The following is a 21,916-nucleotide window of genomic DNA, read 5'->3' as shown; positions in this document are numbered from 1 at the left end:
AAAATTCCAAACTGCCTGCACTAAGCAACTCTTATCTGATAAACTGCCTCCCTGAAAAAGCATCATGCAGACATCTTCAAACACAGGTATTTACAACGAAAGCAGAACATCACGGTCAAATTCTTAGGTTATAAAGTTAAATGAAACAAAAGAATAAATATCCTGAACAACAAACAATCCCAATTATGTGAAAGCAAAACCTAGAAAATTATACACCAAAAAGAGCTCCTTCCTGAGCTGTCCAACGTGTCTTACAAAGAATGTTTGACAGCTTTCATTACAAGAAAGGGGGAACCTCAAGGCTACGCAGCATGCAGAGTCAGTGAGCCGCCACTACCCAGGTCATCCGCAAGCCTCACCCTCATCTCTGAAGAGGTAAGCAGATACACCCGGGGCACGGGGTTTGTAGCTACACCAAGCTCTAGGTTACACTTGTGCCCACACATACATTCCATTTCTGATGTTACCATTTCAGACTCCTGTGTTTCTCAAAAGTAAGTTGCTTTAAGTGTTTTGCAGGAGAGTGCAGGAAATACTCTTTTTCATATTTTTGCTCAGGAACGAACGAACGAAAGAAAGAAAGGCTACAGAATAATAGGGGTAAATCTCAACATCCCAAGACGTCTAATAAGAACATAGTATTAACAACAAACACGTAATTATTATAATGCTTTAGATTAAAAAAAAAAAAAGGAAAGAAGAATAATGAGGAAATGGATAAACAAAGGAGGCTGCTAGCCAGTGTGCTGATCAGTTGTAGGAACCCTACTGTGGGAGAACAGGCCAAAACTGAAGCTTGATCCAATCTCCAGAAACAGGCTAACTTCCACTAAAAACTCCACTTTTTTGATGAGCTAGAGTTAAACCGAATTTCGTAATTCTTTCATGCCTTCTCCAAATGGTTAGCATATATGGGGACAGGTGGACTCATGTTAGGAAACATGCATACCCTGCTCAAAAACACTGGTGCTTTAAAAACGGGAAAACGTTAGAAGGCACACACAGTAAAATATGTTTTTTTTTTTTTTTTTTTTTTGACAGGCAGAGTGGACAGTGAGAGAGAGAGAGAGAGAGAAAGTTCTTCCTTTGCCGTTGGTTCCCCTACAATAGCCGCTGCGGCTGGCGCACCACGCTGATCCGAAGGCAGGAGCCAGGTGCTTCTCCTGGTCTCCCATGCGGGTGCAGGGCCCAAGCACTTGGGCCATCCTCCACTGCACTCCCTGGCCACAGCAGAGAGCTGGCCTGGAAGAGGTGCAACCGGGACAGAATCCAGTGCCCCGACCAGGACTAGAACCCGGGGTGCCGGTGCCACAGGTGGAGGATTAGCCTAGTGAGCTGCGGAGCCGGCCGCATTTTCAAACAAGGGGACATCACACTAAAAAGGAAAATCTTCACACTACTACTTAATTGCTATGAAAATACTGACTTCAAGAGCCATGAAAATCTTACAAATGCGTAACTGAGAAAACATTACCTGTAGAATTTTTATTCCAAACTCAAAGGATAACAGACCCAGGTATGAGGAAGAGAAGTTGACATACCCATCTATAATAAGGTGTTCATACGGAGCCTTCTTATCACACACAGGACAAACCCAGGTTGGTTTTTTCTCGTTCATCTGAATATACAGAGTTGCATCAAAGCACTGCAGATGGGAGCAGGTAAGGGCCCGGCACGGAATCGTCAGCCGCATCTTACCGAGCTTTCAAAGAGAAGGAGAGAGCAGACGTTACGCCTAACAGTTGTCTGAAAAGTAAGCTCTGATAAAAAGCTCCTGAAACACAATACGTATGAGTTCTCACTTACAGCATTCTATATTTACTTTTCATCAATGTGAAAGAACATTAAATACATTTTCTGTGAAACATCTACAGGCTAAAAAAGTACACGATTTCTTTGGATGTCAAACACATGAGGAGAGAATGCCAACCATAAAGGTTATTTACTCCACAGCCTATGGATCAGCTTGTGGTGGGTGGGGCAATGAACCCTTTGAAATCATATGCGCAACCAGGTATAAGCACTTTTCTGAAGAGGACTTTCACCAGATCCTCAAAGCAGTTCCTGATTCCGCAAAAGGGAAGCACCATTTAACTGGGGATTCGAGACAAGAATGTTTTAGTGAATACTGCAGAGACACAATATTCACTATCAGTTTTATCTCTGAATGAAAGTAGCTCACTGGACCAAACGATCAATATCAATCAGTCCTCGTGAAGCTTCACATAATTGCTAGGTGGCAGCTCTGAGGAGGAAGGCAGGGGTGTGCTCTCCCTAATCCACCCCACCGGCACCACCACCACAGGCAAGGCAGCACCTGGCCCTGGCCCTCCGCCACGGCCAGCATGCCAGGAGACTTCTCCCCTGCTGCCAACGTTGCTTCAGCTGACACAGGCTGAGTTGATCCCATGAGTGAGGAAATCTGCTCCACCTGGTCTTCGAGCTACTGCGCTTTGGCCCGAAGCAGAGAGAACGCCCAGAGATCTGTACAGGGAGCTCGCCCGTCAACTTCCGTCCCTGAGGTCACCTAGTACCATCGTGGGGACCCCAAAGCCCACACAGCCTATGCAGTACAGTTACCTACTTTCAATAACCACGTTATTTCCTGAACACCAGGAAAAGATTTCCCACATATCTCTACACTCGAAAAACAGAAATGCTCGCAAAGGGTATGAGTTCAATGAGGAAAAGATTCTTGGCTTAGAGAATTTCAGGGAAATGTGCAATTTCCTAGTCTACCAAGGAAATTAACTGTCAGCTGGAGCCCAAAATTATTGTTCTGGTACCAATGATTTACTGTGCCTCTAGGAAAGGCACTTAACCTTTCTGGGCCTCTTTTTCTATCTGTAAGCACCACTGCTTCCTCCTTACTGCAACCATACGTAGTGATAAGGAATGAAAAAGGACGTTATACACCTTTCATAAGGGAGACACAGTGCTTCCTACTATCAGAAGTACAGACAGCAGCGCCTCAGAGTTTTGGTCAGCCCCCTCCCCTGTACTTCCAACACTACCCCATGCGCACAGTTCCATTACCCATTTATCTCTGAGCTTCCTCTCACTGAAGTTAAGTGGGAGTCATCTCCTGGTCCTTGGCGCAGGGAGATGTGCCTGCTACACTCCGGGATGATGGTCCCGTGCACCATGGGCACTTCCAGGAGGGTCACTCGTGGTGCGCACGGCAAGCACACGGCCAGCAAGCCTGGAGTATGAGTTCTGGAGATAGAGTTCTTCGCTCTGAATTCTTGCCCCAATTACTTACAGTGTGAATCCTGAGTGTTATTTAGTCATTTGTAAGGGGATAAGAAGAGCATCTACCCCACAGAATAAGTTTATTACACAGTGCCTAGTGCATAGTAAGTTTTCACTAAATATCAGCCTTCTTAATTAAAGTACAGAAATATATTTGCTTTAGAGCATTTGTATGCTAGGAGGTCCACCCAAACTGCAGCTCCACCATTCTTCTATACTATGCTCACACCTAACAGCTTCGATTCCATTTTTACAATTTGACTTACATGAATACTTGATAAAAAGGCCAAACAACAAACTAGTTCCTGGAACAGAAAAGTCATCACCTATTCACATCCAGAAACATTTTCCAGGTGACACTGTTTGGTGGTACCAAAATAAATGTTTGTAAATGTTCTAAATGTTTATAAGTCAGATCTTAGCGTACTTGTGAAGTACAAATTCCTACCAAGTAGGTATTTTTGCTTCTGCCTTACCACTAAGTAGAGAAACAGTAGGCTAAAAATCATAGACAAATACAGTTCTGGTAATTTAGAGAGACAATGGATGGGATGAGAAAACATACAGATTGTTTCAGAACCCATGCCAGGACTCACAGGATCTATACACTGAACAGCAGCTGTTCTCCAAAGCCTTCATCTCAAAGAACTCCATCTCTATAATCCCCCAACTGTCAGATCTCTTAGGCAAGAGAACAACTCTTAAGCCTTTATGATCAGCTACACTGACAAGGTGACCTACAGATTTTAAGCAACAAGAATGGTGCAGGGAAGGCATTTATAGATGGGTATAGGAAAGCAGAACTTCACTTTCAAATGCACTGTGTATGGGCCGTCACACAAATGCTGTGCTTTGAACAATCATAAAATAGCCATTACGTGATAATCCTCATATTCCTGTTTTAAAATAATCACTAACACGTGCTTTGAAGAATCATAAAATAACTGTTACGTGATTATTTTTACACAATCACTAAGATCTAAATATATACCCAAGAAATGCACACTGATTTTCTCTAACTTGGAAGAGGCTAAGCTCTGAACACCTCCTTCCTGTTATTACAAGTCACCTTCTTCTCTTCTCAGGAGGTGATGGATACTTGCATCATTTTCCAATGAACACTTTGGAAACAACTCATAAAGCTGTTTCCAAAAGCCCTTAACCTTGCTATCGGTAACTGATGTTGCTGTGAGAATATTCAAGTTTTAAGTTTAAACCAGCTTATACCAAAAGGACACCAAAACACCAATAAAATATGTACTTTTTTTCCTTGTATGGAGAGGAAGAAGTGTAGCTTTTTCATAATAAATTTCGTAAGTAGATTTCCATTTTATCAACTCAAATTATTTGTATTTGAGTTACAAGTCTGAACAGTATCTCACAATGTGGGTTCTCAAAGATTCTTCCAGCTCTATTTTTAATAAGTCACAACTAAAAAGTTTCCAAAGAACAAAAACCTCTTTAATTGTTTTTGTTGCCTTTAGCTAAATGGTACACGAACAACAGAAACCAACTTAATTTGAGCTCTGCAGATCACAAGGGCAATTCAAATGCACAGGGAAACACCATATTTACATATTTCAAAGGGAACAAATCTCATTATTTAATAAATATGGTATTTAGATGTGCTATCATTACTAAATTTTATTTTTTTGGCAAAAATATACCTAAAATATATGGCCTTACTGTTTCAGAATAACTGTAAATGGATTCTCCCTTTAGCCAAACAGACCTATGAATGTATTATAATTATGGATTATATAGTTTTTTCCTATAATCTGAATTTTTTAAAATGTCATTTTAAAATGTACTGTGAAAACTGTTGGAATTAAAGAGGGAAGAGTAGGGGAGAGGCATAAAAAATTTTTAGAGCTGACCCACTAAATTAAGAGGTGCAAGGAACAAAATGTGATTAACATTTTTCTAATAACAAAGAAAGAGTGTCTCCACTATAAAAATCAAAACTGGTTCCATAAATCAAAACTTCAAAGACTTATCCTGGAGTCTTAAATGCATAAGTGTTTAACATAAATGTTATAACTATCACATATTAGAATAACTGTAAAGTCTGTTTAAGTGAGAATGCAGAACAAGCCTTTTTTCCCAGACTTAGTTAAAATGGAATCTTACGCATTTTCTTTTTGTTTTATATAGATTTACTTATTTATCTGAAAGCAGAGTTGCAGAGAGAGGAAGAAAGACAGAGCCTCCATCCACTGGCTCACTCACCAGATGTCTGCAACAGCTGGGGCTGGGCCAGGCCAAACCCAGGAGCCAGGAGCCAGGAGCCAGGAGCCGGGAGCCGGGAGCCGGGAGCTTCTTCCAGGTCTCCCGTGTGGGTAGCAGTAGTCCAAGTACTTGGGTCATTCTCTGCTGCTTTCCCAAGTGCATTAGCATGGAGCTGGGTCAGAAGTGGAGCACATGGGACTCGAACTGGTGCCCATATGGGACGGCGGCACTGCAGGCTGTGGCTTAACCCACTGCACAGTGTCAGTCCCATACTGTCTACATTTATCAAACTCTCAGAGCTGATCTTACAATGAAATGGGAGAGCAAGGAACCAAGCAGGGGAAAACAGATAAGCCAGAATTTGAGGCAAAGAGGGGAAGATTAAGTATGTATCTTTTTATTAAAAAAAAAATTTACGGGCTGGAGTTGTGGCGTAACAGATAAAACTGCCACCTTTTAGACCAGCATCCCATATGGGAAGCAGTTCATGTCCCAGTTGATTCACTTACAATCCAGCTCCCTGCTAATGTACCTGGGAAAGCAGCAGCAGATGGTCCAAGTACTTGGGCCCCTGGACCCACATGGAAGACCCGGAGGAAGCTCCTGGTCCTGGCTTCAGCCTGGCCCAGCTCCAGCCCTTGCAGACATCTGGGGAATGAGCCAATGGATGGAGGATCTTTGTTTCTCCCTTTCTCTGTGTAATTTTGCTTTTCAAATAAATAAGTAAATCTTATAAAAAATTATTTTCTGCCTTCTTCTCACCCTTTACTTCCCTAGTCTGATGCATTTTTCTAAATGTTAAAAATTAAAAAAAAAAGTTTCAGTTCCCTTTACAACACAGACTGTTAGAACATTTATCTGGTATTTAATTAAATAATTTTTAATAGTATAAAAAGCTGGAGTAAAAATATTCTTTGTAAGAAAAAATATTGGCTCTAATGAGGAATAAAATGAAAATTATAGGAAGATTAGAAGGGTAAATACAAAACGATAGGATCTGGTGGTTTTCATTAATTCATTATAGTTCCTTCTATAACTCACAGAAGTTTTATAATTAGCAAGATTTCCCTGGGCAAATACCAAAATTTTTAAAAATGGTTTTATTTTTGAAGAGCTACTTAAAGTACAGTAATATAAATTAACTTCAGAGTTAATGACTGTTTCACATTGTCTTTAAGGTTTTATAAATCACAAAAGATGAGGGACAAATAACATATTTTTGGTCTTTTGTTGTTGTTGTTGACAAATGCCATTTACTTTCTATTGAAGTTCTTTGTACCTTTAAAAATTCAGTACAACACTGTCACCCTAGAGCAGCAGGATTTCAGTTCCAGGCCTAAACAATCAAGGCAAAGCAGGCAACAGAGAGGCCTCTCACTCTGCGTACCTCCTTCCCTGTTTAGTTAGGCTCCACCCATCATCAGCAAATTAATTACGAAATAAACCGTCAAGAAGCCATTTTTGGAAGACTTTTCTGCTACAGGTTTAATAATTTCATTATGTCATGAGACCATCTATTCACTTCATAAAAATTACTGATTTTGAACACAACTTACAACTTACAATACTTGTAGGTTATTTTATATACATTAACAAATTCTTGTGTAAGACGAGAACAGCTTTTAAGTGGTAGGTTCTCACAGTCCTTTTTGGTGAGACGGTGAGACTGGATGTGCGAGTAATGACGGCCACTTTACTCAGAAGGGCACTCTCTGTACAGTGACCTTTCATAAATACACGGAGACAACAGACACTCTTTATTCTGAGATTTTGTACTTGAGTCTGAGACAGTCATTAACCACAGGCAGTATTTAGATACACCCTACTAAGGGTACAGAATTCTTAAAATGTTTAAATTCCACCCATGCTAGATGCCTTCCATTTTCATAAACTCTAACAAACACAGGCATATTTTACACATAAACAGAATTTCTCAAATACTACAAATACTCAATGAAAAGAGAAAATGTATGTTAAGCCTTCTCAAAAGCAAGCATTAGTTAACACTTACTGGACATAGTAGAGAAACCCTTAGGCTGGTTGTGGCTATTTCACTGTCTGGATCTGCAGTCAATTTCTCTTTTACTGAAATTCATTGAATAGAAAACAAACAAACAGAACAACTTTATTAAAGACTCATTACTGATGCAACATTAAAAAATAAGGAACTTAAAAATCAAAACTTAAAAAGAACTAAAAACAATCTGCTCAATTATTTCTCCATCAGTTGAATGGTATGATAAAAACAATTACATGGCAAATAATTTCTATAATAAACAAAGGAAGGAGAACAATTGAATACCTATAGAGTGACTAGATTTCCTAAAAATTTTCCATTCCTCACTCATGGAACAAAAATTTGCATTGCAGTAAAATAAAGGAAATTTCTATACCAGATCAACCACAGTCAACTGATGGCTCTTTCTCTTTCATAACTCTTTTAAACTACAGCTAGTACTATTTGGATTCTCCTATTTCAAAGGAAATTAATAATAGTACCCATAAAAGCAACATAAATTTTTGGAAGCTTTAGATAGTAAGATATTTATTCAAAACATATTCATTTGAATTTCAAATAATGAAAAGAAAAATGCCCAGCTGCTTTTATACCACATTGTTGGAGTTCTGCCCTTCCTTATCTATGCACTAGCTGTGCTGCCTTGGGCAAGTCAAGCCTACTCTTTCAGCTCAGAGGAACTAGAGCCTGCACTAGATAATCTTGAACTCTTTTTGGCTCAAATTTTCCATGTTCTTCAGAGAGGAAGCAGTAGTCATTTTGCTTTTCATGGCTGTTCTCTTCTCCATTTAACAGAAAAGGCTCTTCATACTTCTCATTTGTCAACCTGAGGCATCTGTTACCTCCTAAACCTTAGTCAACAATAACAAGCATCATAGGTAAGAAAGGAAATGTTTAAATATAACATTCTAATAATCTTGGCAATGATCCTGCAGTAATTTTAAAGTTTCTAAGCCATAAGTGGAATGGCTGGGTGTGTAACTGATCGTGGGATTTTTCAGAGCAGTGGCAAACAACTGTGACCAGATAGACAAAGAAAACAGAGGGGAAAGAACTCGGATAAGCAAGAAGTTTAGGGCAGAAGAATTTTTTGAAATGGTCTAATTCTTGGATACTCTATCGAACTGTTTGCATTAATTAGTGGATCTTGATCAAGACTACTTCAAAACTACTTATAGAGCTTTCTAATCTGTTAATTGTCCACTGAGTGAGAATGGCAAGAGGGACACCAATGGGTAGTTTTAAAAACTTGAGGTGCGATCGAGACGCCAGGCTAGAAAGTTATTTTGCTACCTGGAAATCCCCAATCTTCTGTCTTCACGTGTTTCATAGGGTGAGTCTCACATCCAAAATGCAATAAAACCCTTGGTTCTTGATTCACAAATACAGTTACTACAACACTTTGCCAATTAATACACATACAAATTACAACAAAAGTATGTCTGTCATTATATAACCAATCTCAGCCCTTTCTTATAAAGATACTTTTAAAGCACAGCATCTTATTAAAGGCAACGAATAACTACCATAAAAATATGTAAATAGTATTCTACTGTGTTCACTACCTGTGATGGCTGATTTTAGGTGTCCACTTGACTGGATTACGGGATATTTGGATATCTGGCAAAGCATTATTTCTGAGTGTGTTTCCAGAGACTGGGTACCCACGTGGGAAAGATCTGACCTCAACATGTCATCCACTTAATTGGCTCAGAGGCCTAGACAGAACAAAAAGGCTAAGGAAAAGCAAATGCATGTTTCTCCTGGAGCTAGAAGACCCTTCTCTTGCCCTTGGACATCAGAACTCGTGGTTGCATGGCCTCTGAGGTCTGGCACTTGTACCAGTGGGCCGCAGGTTCTCAGACCTTCAGTCTTCCACCAAGAATTTGGCTTCCTCCTCCCTTCAACCCTGCCCAGCTCTGGCAGTTGCAGCCATTTGGGGAATGAACCAGCGGATGGAAGATCTCTCTCTCTCTCTGTCTACCTCTCTCTGCAACTCTGCTTTTCAAATAAATAAAATAAATCTTAAAAAAAAAAAAAAAGTTTGGCTTCCCTGGTTCTGAGGCCTTCACACTTGGACTGGGGCACACTAACAAGTCCCTTGTCCAACTTCCAGACGGCACACCGTGGGCCATCTCAGCCTGCATAGCTGCACTAGTCAATTCCCCCTGGTGTCTCTAACTATCCTATTGTTCTGTTTCTTTCTGGAGAACTCACTGTAGGTGACTTCAGCAACTACCTGCTCCCTGCCCCCGCATCCTTCCTGACACATCAATGGGGACTTGGAAATCTGCACATCAAACTTCCACTTAAATGCAACAACGCCATGGATCATAATATCAACCTCATAGCCAACAAATCTCTCAGTGTGTGGTACTTAGAAAGGAACATATAAGAGCACGGGACCGAGGGCCAGCCTGGATTAGAATTCAGCCTGCGTTGAGTTTCGGAATCTTTCTATGCCCCAGTTTCATCATCCAGTAGATGGGAATAATTATAATCTCACAAGACTGCTTTAAGGATTGAATAAATTAATACATGTACAATGCTTTAAAACAAATGAACATTGTACTCAATAATTATTAGCTATTGTTAAAGTAAAATGTGATTGCACGTTCACTTTCTCTCAGAGGTGAAATTTTTCTGAAAATATATCAGAGTGTTTGTCAAGTTTTATTTAAAAAAAAAAAACAAAAAAACCTTTGCCACTATAGACCCAACCTTAGTCAACCCTTCCCTGTAAGATACTTTTAAAAACAGTACAGGCCGGTGCCGCGGCTCAATAGGCTAATCCTCCGCCTTGCAGCACCGGCACACCGGGTTCTAGTCCCGGTCGGGGCACCGGATTCTGTCCCAGTTGCCACTCTTCCAGGCCAGCTCTCTGCTGTGGCCAGGGAGTGCAGTGGAGGATGGCCCAAGTGCTTGGGCCCTGCACCCGCATGGGAGACCAGGAGAAGCACCTGGCACCTGGCTTTGGATCGGTGCGGCTGGCCGCAGTGGCCATTGGAGGGTGAACCAATGGTAAAGGAAGACCTTTCTCTCTCTTTCTCTCACTCACTGTCCACTCTGCCTGTCGGGGAAAAAAAAAAAAAAAAGGTACAAAGATCATGATTGGACTGGACAGAATCTATAAATCAATTTGGAAAACTGACATATAGTAATATTGAGTCTTCTGATTTATTAACATAGTATAGCTCTCCAGATCCACACTGGGTCATACCAGATCTTTTCTAAGCAATGTTTCATAATTTTGAGCACACACATCTTCACATAGTTTGTCCAATGTATCCTAGGTATTTCACATTTTTGGATGTTATTGTAAATTCTAATATTTTGAAGTTCAATTTCCAACTGTTCATTACTAACAAAAACAACTGGCTTTTGTAAACTGACCATGTATTCTCTAACCTTGCTAAACTCACATATTGATTCTAGTAGCTGTTTTGTGAGATTCATTGGGATCTTCTTCTACATAGACAACAAGGTCATCTGCAAATAATGACAATAATTTTTCATTTGTAACCTGTGCATTTTTTACCCGTCCTTATTGTGTTACCCAGGATCTGAAGGGCAATGCCAAGAGCAGATACCCCTCCCTTGTTCCCAGCTCTAGGGGTGAAACGTTCCAGTTTTTCATCATCAAGTATTACATTAGTGTCAGTTATTAGTAAATATTCTTTATTACACTAGGGCAGTTGCCTTCTCTTTATTTTTTAAAAGATTTATTTATTTATTTATTTATTTATTTGAAAGGCAGAGTAACAAAGACAGAGGAGAGACATAAAGAGAGAGAGATCTTCCATCTGCTGGTTCACTCCCCAAATGGCCACAACAGCCAGGCCTGGCTGAAGCCAGGAGCCTGAAACTCTGTCTGGGTTTCTCCCTTGTTGGTGGCAGGGGCCAAAACACTGCGGCCATCTCCTGCTGACTTCCCAAACACAGTAAGCAAGGAGCAGCCAGGACTTGAACCAGCCCCCATTTTACCAATAATGTTATCATGAATGGATGTTGAACCTGGTCAACTGCTTTTTCTATATCTATGGAGATGATCAGATAGGGCTTTTTGTTGTAATCCCCCCCCCCCCCCCAGTTTGTTGAGAAGGTGAATTACACTGATTGATTTTTGAATGCTCAATCAACTTAATATCCCTGAAATAGATTCCACCTGGTCACTGTGCATTATCATTTTACCACAGTGGACTTAAACAGTCAAAAAAAAAAAAAATCCAAAAATGAAAAAGCTGGAGGATTCTACTTGATTTCCAGGCTTCATTAATCACTATTCTGGTTTGCAAGAAAGACAGGCATAGAGGTGAAAGGAAAAGACAGAGTTCAGAAACAGATTCACACCTCTAGGGTCAGTTAGTTTTTCTTTTTTTCTTTTTTTTTTTTTTAACAGGCAGAGTGGACAGTAAGAGAGAGAAAGGTCTTCCTTTGCCGTTGGTTCACCCTCCAATGGCCGCCGTGGCTGGCGCGCTGCGGCCGGCGCACCACACCTATCTGAAGGTAGGAGCCAGGTGCTTCTCCTGGTCTCCCATGGGGTGCAGGGCCCAAGCACTTGGGCCATCTTCCACTGCACTCCCTGGCCACAGCAGAGAGCTGGCCTGGAAGAGGGGCAACCGGGACAGAATCCGGTGCCCCGACCGGGACTAGAACCCGGTGTGCCGGTGCCGCAAGGCGGAGGATTAGCCTAGTGAGCCGCGGCGCCGACCGTCAGTTAATTTTCATAAAGATTCCAAAGTAATTTAAAAAGGGGGAAAACAGCCATTTCAATAAATGTTAGAACAATCGGATATATACGTGTGGGGATGGGGGCAAGGCAGGGGATGATCTTCTACCCTTATCCTGCACTAGATATTAAATTTAACTCAAAGCGAATTGTGGACCTAAGCCTAAGAGTTAAAACTACAAGAAGTATGGGCCAGCGCCGTGGCTCAATAGGCTAATCCTCCGCCTTGCAGCGCCAGCACACCGGGTTCTAGTCCCGGTCGGGGCGCCGGATTCTGTCCCGGTTGCCCCTCTTCCAGGCCAGCTCTCTGCTGTGGCCCGGGAGTGCGGCCCGGGAGTGCAGTGGAGGATGGCCCAAGTGCTTGGGTCCTGCACCCCATGGGAGACCAGGAGAAGCACCTGGCTCCTGGCTTCAGATCAGAGCGGTGCGCCAGCTGCAGCGTGCCGGCTGCGGCGGCCATTGGAGGGTGAACCAACGGCAAAGGAAGACCTTTCTCTCTGTCTCTCTCTGTTTCTCTCTCTCACTGTCCACTCTGCCTGTCAAAAAAAAAAAAAAAAAAAAAAAAAAAAACAACTATGAAAAGTAAAACAGAAGAAAATGGCTGTGAGTTTGGGTTAAGCAAAGACTTCATGTATACAAAAGCAAGACCAACACAAAGAAATGGGAAAAAGATCTGTGAAGATACAGGGATGGCCTAAGCACGTGCTCTCGCATCGTTATTCATTGGGAAAAGGCATGGAGAGAGCACTGTGCAGCAACTGGGACTGCTGCTAACACCAAAGTACCCTGACAATACCAGTTGTGCCGGCAAGGGTTTGGAGAGACTCTCATTTTCATACATTGTCAGCAGGAATGCGAAAATGGCATATCTACTTCCTCAGAAACTGCCAAATTGTTTTTCATACACTTACTGTATGACCCAGCAATCTCGGCCCTAGGTATTTAACCAAGAGAACTGAGAACCTATGGACATGTCCACAAAACTGAAACATCCATATGCAAAATGTAAATGTTTACGGCAGCTTTATTTGTAATTCAAAATAGCGCAGAACGTGAACCAATCCAAATGTCTACCACTGATAAATGGGTAAATAAATTATGGTACAAAGAAATGGAACAAACTATGTGGGTGAACCACAGAAAGCATTGTGCTAAATGAAAGAAGCCACACACAAAGGCTGCAGTCTAGAGGATTCCATTTATCTGACATTCTGAAAAAGACCAAACTTTGGCTCTAATCATATCAGTGGTTACAGGAATTGGGGTAACGGGATTGGAGAGCAAAGGGCCACCCAGAACTTCCCAGGGTGCAGGATGCTCTGCATTTTGATTGTGGTCCACGATGCTGCGTAACTGTCAAACAAATTTTTACCATTTATAAATTATACTTCAGTAAGTTTTACTAAAAGGAGAAAGAAGAAAGAAGAGGTGGAAAAGAATTATAGGAAATTTAAACAAGAAAATAGAGAGGGGCAGGCATTCTGCTGCAGCAGGTTAAGCTGCCGTGTGGGATGCCCAGATCCCCTATCCAAGTTTGGGTCCCAGTTACTCTGCTTCTGATCCAGCTCCCTGCTAATGTGCCTGGAAGCAGAGGATGACGGCTCAAGTACTTGAGTTCCTGTGACACAAGTGGGGGATGTTTAGATAGAGTTCCTGACTCCGGGCTTCAACCCTGCCTGGTTCTGGCTGTTGTACCTGAGGACAGAATCAGTTCTTTATCTTTCTCTCTGCCTTTCCAATCAATCAATCCTTTAAAAATGGAGGAAAAATAAAAGTAAAAGTACTTATCCTTTGTGGCAAGGAAGTAAAAAAATTAAAATTAACACATAATTTTAATCCTGCTGTAATCTACTAACTTGTGGGAGGTTATCTGGAAGTGAAAGTTTTATTGAGTTAGTGTCATATGCAGTGGTAACAATATTCAATTACATGACCTATAATAAAGTTAGAATGAGCCACATTTAAAATTGATTTTGTTTTTATCCCTTTTTACTATGAGCTATGAGAGTTACCCACATGAGGTTGTATTTAAACTTAAATAAAATCTGGAAAAAAAAATGTGCCAGTGCTTCAGTTGCACTGGCACATTTTTTTTTTTTTAATTGGACAGGCAGAGTTATACAGTGAGAGAGAGAGACAGAGAGGAAGGTCCTCCTTCCGTTGGTTCACCCCCCAAGTGGCTGTCATGGCCAGTGCTGTGCTGATCCAAAGCCAGGAGCCAGGTGCTTTTTCCTGGTCTCCCATGCAGGTGCAGGCGCCCAAGTACTTAGGCCATCCTCCACTGCCTTCCTGGGCCACAGCAGAGAGCTAGACTGAAGAGGAGCAACCAGGTCTAGAACTCGGCACCTATATGGGGTGCTGGCACTACTGGCGGAGGTTAACCAAATGAGCCACAGCGCCTGCTCTTGCACTGGCACATTTTAAGTGCTCAATGGCCACAGGTTTCTGGTGGCTACCAGATGGGATGGTGCAGATGCAGTACATTTCCATCATCACAAACAGTTCTGCTAAACTGTTTTGTGCTCTTCAAGGTTGTTACTGCTTTAAAGTAATTCCTGCACTGCTCTGAAGCCATGAGCCAGAAGCTTCTCCCAGGTCTCCCATGTGGGTGAAGGGGCCCAAATACTTGGGCCATCTTCTACTGCTCTCCCAGGCCATAGTAGAGAGCTGGATCAGAAGTGGAGCAGCCGGGACTCGAACCGGTGCCCATATGGGATGCAGATGGCAGCTTTACCCACTATGCCACAACGCCAGCCCCAGGGGATATATTATTTAAGAAGAGTTTTGAAAATAAAGGCAGGATATGAGAATTTACTTAAACAAGGGCAATGTTACAGAGAAGACAGACTTGAGAAATATTTAGCACGTAGGTTTGGACTTGATGAGTTCAGTTTAAAACACTGGAGTTGGAGGGGTCAGTGGACAGTTTCGGGGATGGCAGTTAGATGGGGAAAGATTAAGCAGACGTGTACCTGGGGGTACAAGAACAGTTGCGACTGAACACTGAAAGCATGCAGGAAAGTGCAGTGAGGATGAAACCCTAGGCAACACCAACATCTAGGATGCTTTTGTTCTGTGAACCTGTTAGAGGCAAGTGACTGAAAAGAAAAGGTCAGAGAAGAGGAAGGAAAGTGATTCCAGGAGAAATTAGCTGGTATCAAACACAGCAAGTGCATCCAAGCCAAAAGAGTTCTTCCTATCTGGCACCCACACACCATTGTGCCACGCGCAGGCGCGGCTTCAGCACAATGATGGCGTGTTTGAGGAATCGCATGAGGAGGTACAAAGAGCAAGGGTGGACTTTCCTGTGAAGAAATGAGGATGAAGAGCCAACAGATTTTCAGCAAAAGCCAAGATGAATGTATTTTACAGAAAGGAGTTTCTTCAATGAACAGTGCTGGGAAAACTGGACATCCATACGCAGAAAATGAAACTAGATCCTATCTCTCACCATATACAAAACTCAACCAAAAAAAAAAAAAAAGGATAAAAGACAATAAATGTAAAACCTGAAACTATACAACTATTTGAGGCAAACATAGGGGAAATGCTTCAGGACACTGGAATGGGCAAGAATTTTTTGAATATGATCCCAAAAGGACAAGAGCAAAAGGGAAAGCTGACCATAATGATTCCATCAAACCGAAAAGGTTTTGCACGGCACAGGAAGCTATCAACAGAGTGAAGAGACAGCCTACACAATGTGAGAAACCAGCTGCAATGACACATCTGACAAGGGATGACAAGGAACTCAACTCAAGAGGAGAGAAAGCAATCTAAAAATTGCCCAGGTGGCCTAAATCTTTAAAGAAAATATACAAATGGCAGCAAGTGTAAGAAAATGCTCAATAACACAAATCATTAGGGAAATGTAGGTGAAAATCACATTGATGGGTGCTGGCGCTGTGGCGTGACAGATTAAGCCATCACCTGCAGCGCCAATGTCCCACATGGGCGCTGCTTCACAGCCCAACTGCTCCACTTCCCATCCAGTTCCCTGCTAAAGGCCTGGAGAAAGCAGCAGATGATGGCCCAAGTGCTTGGGCGCTGCATCCACATAGGAGGCCCAGATGGAGCTCCTGGCTCCTGGTTGCTGGGTGTAAACCAGCAAATGGAAGATTCTCTCTCTTTTCTCCCATCTCTCTAACTCTGCGTTTTAAATATATTTGATTTGAAAGTTAGAGATACGGAGAGACAAGAGATCTTCTATCCATCTGCTGGTTAACTCCCCCAGAGAACTGGGACTGGAGCAGGCCAAAGTCAGGAGCCAAGAGCTTCATCTGGGTCTCCCATGTTGGTGGCAGGGGCCCAAGCACTTGGGTCATTTTCCACTGCTTTCCCAGGTAATCAGCAAGGAGCTGGATTGGAAGTGGGACAGCCGGGACACAAACAGGCAATATGGGATACCGTCATTATAAGACAACAGCTTTACTGGCTATGCCACAGTGCCAGCCCCTAAATAAATCTTTTAAAAAATTTTTAAAATCACAATAAGGCATCTCACCCTAGTTAAAATGGCAATCACCAGGAGAGAGTGACTGGTGCAGCAGCGCTAGTTACAGCTGGGGGCGCCCACCTCCCCTATCAGAGTGCCTGCCTCACTTGAGCCCTTGCTAGTCCACTTTTGATCCAGCTTCCTGCCAATGCCTACCCTGGGAAACAGGGAAAGATGGCTCAAGTACTTGAGTCCCTGACACCCATGTGCGAGATCTACATGGAATTCTGGGCTCCTGGCTGCAGTCTGGCTCAGCCCTGGCTGTTGTGGGCTTCTTAGAATATGAACCAGCAGATAAAAGACCTCTGTCTCTCCCTCTCTCTCTGCATTTTGAATAAAATGAAAACTAAAAAAAATTTTTTTTTAAAAAACAACAAATTATCAAAAAGACAAAAGGTAACAAATGTTGGCGAGGATGCAAAGAAAGGGGAGCTCTCCTGCTGGTTGAGACTGCAAATTAGCACAGTCTATACAGAACATAGTATGGAGGCTTACTCAAAAGCTACAAATCCAACTGCTCTATGATCCAGCCATCCCATTACTAGGTATATAATCAAAGGAAATAAAATAAGTATGCTGAAAAAACATCTGTATTTGCATGTTCACTGTAGTACCAGCACAAGAGCCAGGATAAGGAATCAACCTACGTATCCACCGACAGACAAATGGATAAAGAAAATGTAGTACATACACACAATGGAATGTAATTCAGCCACACAAAAGAATGAGTCTGTCATCTGCAGAAATGTAAATGATGCTAGAGATCATCAGGTTAAGTGAAATAAGTCAGGCACACAAAGACAAATGCCATGTGTTCTCACACGGGGAAGCTAAAGAGTTGGTCTCGTGGAAGCTGAGAGCAAGGAGTGGTTACTAGAGCCTTAGAAGGTGTAGCGGGCGGAGATGGAGAGAAGCTTACAGAGAAAGGTTAACAGGAACGGGGTACAGCTGAACAGGAGGAACACCGTGCAGTGCTCTAGAGCACGGAAGAACGGTAGTTGACAACAACTATGATCATTAAGCGGGGCAGAAAGGACTTGAATATTTCCAAAGCAAGGAAATGACAAATGTCATCGGTCATAGATACGCCAATTATCCTGATCTGATCACTACATGTTGTAAATACTACGTACGTGTTGAAACATCACACTGAACCCCATAAATATGTACTCGTACTGTAAGTCAGTAAGAACATATGTTAAGGGGGAACAGGGAGTCCTGTCTACAGATGAGGTTGCGAACTCCCACCCCCAATCCCACTTCAATTCCGTCCTTAAAGCAAGGCTCATGCTGTCCAAAGGTGACCATGTCATGACTTCAGCGGCTACCCCATCCTCCTCTGCACTGTCTGCGTGCCTGTTTCTCTGGCCACTCTCCTGCTTTGCTCTTTCCATGGCACCTCCACTGACCGGTCTTTTCTCCCCATCTCGGAGCTCAACTCGCCCAGTCTTTTTTTTTTTTAATTTTTCTATTTATTTTAAGTTTCTATTTATTTATTGAGAGTTACAGACAGAGAGGGAGAAGACAGAGAAAGGTCTTCCACTCACTGGTTCACTCCCCAAATGGCTGTAATGGAAGGAACTGGGCTGATCTGAAGCCAGGAGCCAGGAGCTTCTTCCAGGTCTCTCACACGGGTGCAGGGGCCCAAGCACTTGGGCCATCCTCGACTACCTTCCCAGGCCATAGCAGAGAGGCAGATCGGAAGAGGAGCAGCCAGGACAGGAACCGGCGCTCGTATGCGAAGCCAGTGCTGCAGGCAGGTGGAGGCTCAGCCTACTGCACCACAGCGCAGGCCCCCTCCTGGTCCTTACAATCTAGCTGTAAGCATCACGGCACCAGGGAGATTGTCTTCTCCTGCTCACCTCCACCCAGCCTCCTGTCTGCTTTCTCTAAGGCGCACATCACAACTGTAGCTCATCAACGACTTACACACCTCTTCAGTGTTTTCCTCTCCCGCCAGACTGCAAACTTCTAGGGGATGCTGAGAGGATGTATGTCTTGTTTAATGCTATATTCTCCTATGCCTATACACCTAGGCAGTACATTTTCTTGAATGAGAAAAATGAACGAACAAAACATTAACTTCGAGCAGGAAAAGGGATATTTCCCCTTGAAACAGAAGGAAATAAAGTAAAATGGATACAAATACAGATAAGGTGAAAAAGTAATTATGATGGCACTAAGATTAAGGAAGAAATAAGTACTTTAGAGAATTCACTTCTTGAATCGCCAGTGTTCTTGTTTTGGCAGGGAGTCTGGAGAGGAGAATAATGTTTGAGTAAAATATGGCTAAGGTTTGAAGCAAGTGCTGAAGGGACAGGACAGGGCAGGACAGAGACTTGACCAGGTCCAAAGACTAAATATTTTTATGATAGCTGTAAGGGGATGACTCTACACATAAGAGGAGACCATGGGGCTGGCGCTGTGGTGTAGTAGGTAAAGCCACGGCCTGCAACGCCAGCATCCCATTTGGGTGTCAGTTTGTTGCTCCACTGCCAATCCAGCTCCATGCTAATGCCCTGGGGAAAGCAGCAGAAGATAGCGCAAAAGTATTTAGACCCCTGCCACCTATGTGGGAGACACAGATGAAGTTCCTGGCTGCTGGCTTCCACCTGGCCCAGTTCCAGCCATTGTAGCCATCTGGGGAGTGACCCAGTGGATGCAAAAATCTCTCTTTCAAATAAACAAATGAATCTTAAAAAAAAAAAAAAAAAAAAGTAAAAAACTACAGGACCAAAACCTATCAACTTCATTCCTTAAAGATCATAATAGTGCCTGATTTGGCTAATAAAACTTTATCTTAATAAAGTTTATGTGTAAGGTTAAGAATGATTTACACAACCCTTGGGACATTCGGATCTGGCTAAAAGGTCCATGAGAATCTCACAGGCATGGAAAGCCATGACATGATGGCAAAAACCAATCTAAATGAAAGATCCTGGTGAACAAGACCCCAGCAGAAGGAACAGGCCATCAAGGAGAGAGAGGCGCCTTTCTCAGAAGGGAGGAAGGAACCTCCACTGTGATACGGCCTTGACTAAACAGGTTCAGAGTCGGTGAACTCAAGGGGCTTCCATAGCCTAGAGAGCTCACAGCAAGAGTCTCGGGTGATTGCTGATGTCATAAATAAGAGTGCCAATTGTTAAATCAACAACGGGAGTCACTGGGTTCATGCTCCCCATGTAGGATCTCTGTCCTTAATGTGTTTTACTATGAAACTTAAAAACACTACTAGTCGAACAATACCCTATACCTTGTGCAGTTGTGTGAGGACAGCTTATTGAAATCCTTGCTTAGTATATACTAAGTTGATCTTCAATATATGAAGGTAATTGAAAATGAAACTCGATGAAGAGCAGGATGGGAGAGGGAGTGGGAGAGAGAAGGGCCACGGGAGGGAGGGAGGTTGGGGGGGAAACCACAATACAAAAGTTGCACTTTGTAAATTCACATTTATTAAAAAAAATTAAAAATAACTATATAACAAACAAAAAAAAGAAAAAAAGAACTTAATACTTTAGCCTTTTAGTATTTTTTATGTTCTACTTAAAACTATTGGTTAAACTCTGTAATTAATACACAATTACTCTTAGGTGTTTAATTAATGCTATAACTAGTACTCAAATAGTATTTTACACTTTGTGTTTCTGTGTGGGTGCAAACTGTTGAAATCTTTACTTAATATATGCTAAATTGATCTTCTGTATATAAAGATAATTGAAAATGAATCTTGATATGAATGGGAGGGGAAAGGGAGTGGGAGAGGGGAGTGTTGTGGGTGGGAGGGAAGTTATGGGGGGGGGGCTATTGTAATCCATAAGCTGTACTTTGGAAATTTATGTTTATTAAAAAAAAAAAAAAAAAAAAAAGAATGATTTACAGGGGCCGGCACTGTGGAGCAGTAGGTTAATCCTCCGCCTGTGGCGCCGGCATCCCATATGGGCGCCAGTTCTAGTCCCAGCTGCTCCTCTTCCAATCCAGCTCTCTGCTATGGCCTGGGAAAGCAGTAGAAGACAGCCTAAGTCCTTAGGCCCTTTCACCCGCATGGAAGACCAGGGAGAAGCACCTGTCTCCTGGTTTCAGATCGGTGTAGCTCTGGCTGTTGTGGCCATTTGGGGAGTGAACCGATGGAAGGAAGACCTTTCTCTATCTCTCCCTCTCACTGTCTGTAACTCTACCTCTCAAAATAAATAAAATCTTAAAAAAAAAAAAAAGAATGACTTACAATGAACATCTGTAAGTAACTTGCTTCTTCAAATAAATATCCGATACCTGACATTTTCTGTCAAGTTATTTCAAGCACTACTTTAGATACACAATTTGCTGAGAAAGTTACTTCTTTGTATGTAGCAGAAGTGCCACAAAAAAATCTGAGGCCATGTGCAATTAGCTCTACATCCCATGGGGTATCAGAGTTGAAATGAGCGCTTTTGAAGCAAGCAGCTTTAGCTGCCCAACAGCCACTAACAGGGACTCCTTACAGAAAAAACACTTCCTGGTCACTCTCCCACTCTACCTCCAGGTGGCGCTACAGCTAGAAGCGGAGGACAGAATAGCTCCAGCAGACAAGTTGTTACCACTTCCTGGCGTTTCCTTTTCCACACATAATTCCACAAGGTTTTCTGACTGGCTGAGATTCTAGCACTGTGAAGCTAACAGGAATCTGTACAAAAGAATGACCAAGAATAAATTCAACAAGACTGAAATAACCAAACTTGTCTTGCACGCTCTACTTCCTTCAGGATTCCTTCTAACACTGTCCCTGCCAATGGTGTCTTCATTCCCCCAGACCACAAAGCACTCTAGCTTTCTATCATTTGTCAAGGAATCTCCCCTTGATTCAAGATTATCTGCATTTTTAAAAGAACAGACGATTCCTTCAATGAACTATTAAGGGTATACTGGTCAGAGTAGTGGGAGCTCTCACTCTGGCACAGACACAGCTTAGAGGAAAACATAAAAGCTTTGCTGGGAGTGTGGTGTAGCGGGTAAAGCCGCTGCCTGCCATGCCGGCATCTCATATGGGTGCCAGTTCGAGACCAGCTGCTCCACTTTGGATCCAGCTCCCTGCTAATGAGTCTGGCCTGGCCCAGCCCTCGCCGTTGTGGCCATTTGGGGAGTGAATCAGCAAAGAGAAGATCTCTTTCTCTGTCTTTCCCTCTCTGCAACTCTGCGTTTCAAATACATGAACACA

General features: G+C 42.5%; 1 protein-coding gene across 5 annotated transcripts in view; it reads right to left on the bottom strand.

Annotated features, from left to right (window-relative positions):
* Window positions 1-21,916, bottom strand: part of PIAS1 (protein inhibitor of activated STAT 1) — a 140,947-nt gene that overhangs the window by 14,055 nt on the left and 104,976 nt on the right. For all 5 annotated transcript variants that reach the window (XR_016218288.1, XM_070054406.2, XM_089310618.1 and 2 more), the window contains 2 exons: window positions 7,493-7,566; window positions 1,542-1,702 (listed from right to left, as the gene is read on the bottom strand). Coding sequence is in view for 4 of the 5 variants with exons in the window: in XM_070054406.2 (XP_069910507.1) it covers window positions 1,542-1,702; window positions 7,493-7,566 (235 nt within the window). In the remaining variant the exon portion in view is untranslated. The remainder of the gene's footprint in view (window positions 1-1,541; window positions 1,703-7,492; window positions 7,567-21,916) is intronic.

The sequence above is a fragment of the Oryctolagus cuniculus genome, chromosome 12 (assembly GCF_051225735.1).
Source record: "Oryctolagus cuniculus isolate XC-2025 breed Fujian yellow rabbit chromosome 12, ASM5122573v1, whole genome shotgun sequence".
Lineage (NCBI taxonomy): Eukaryota > Metazoa > Chordata > Mammalia > Lagomorpha > Leporidae > Oryctolagus > Oryctolagus cuniculus.
This window is presented reverse-complemented; position numbering and strand designations above follow the sequence as displayed.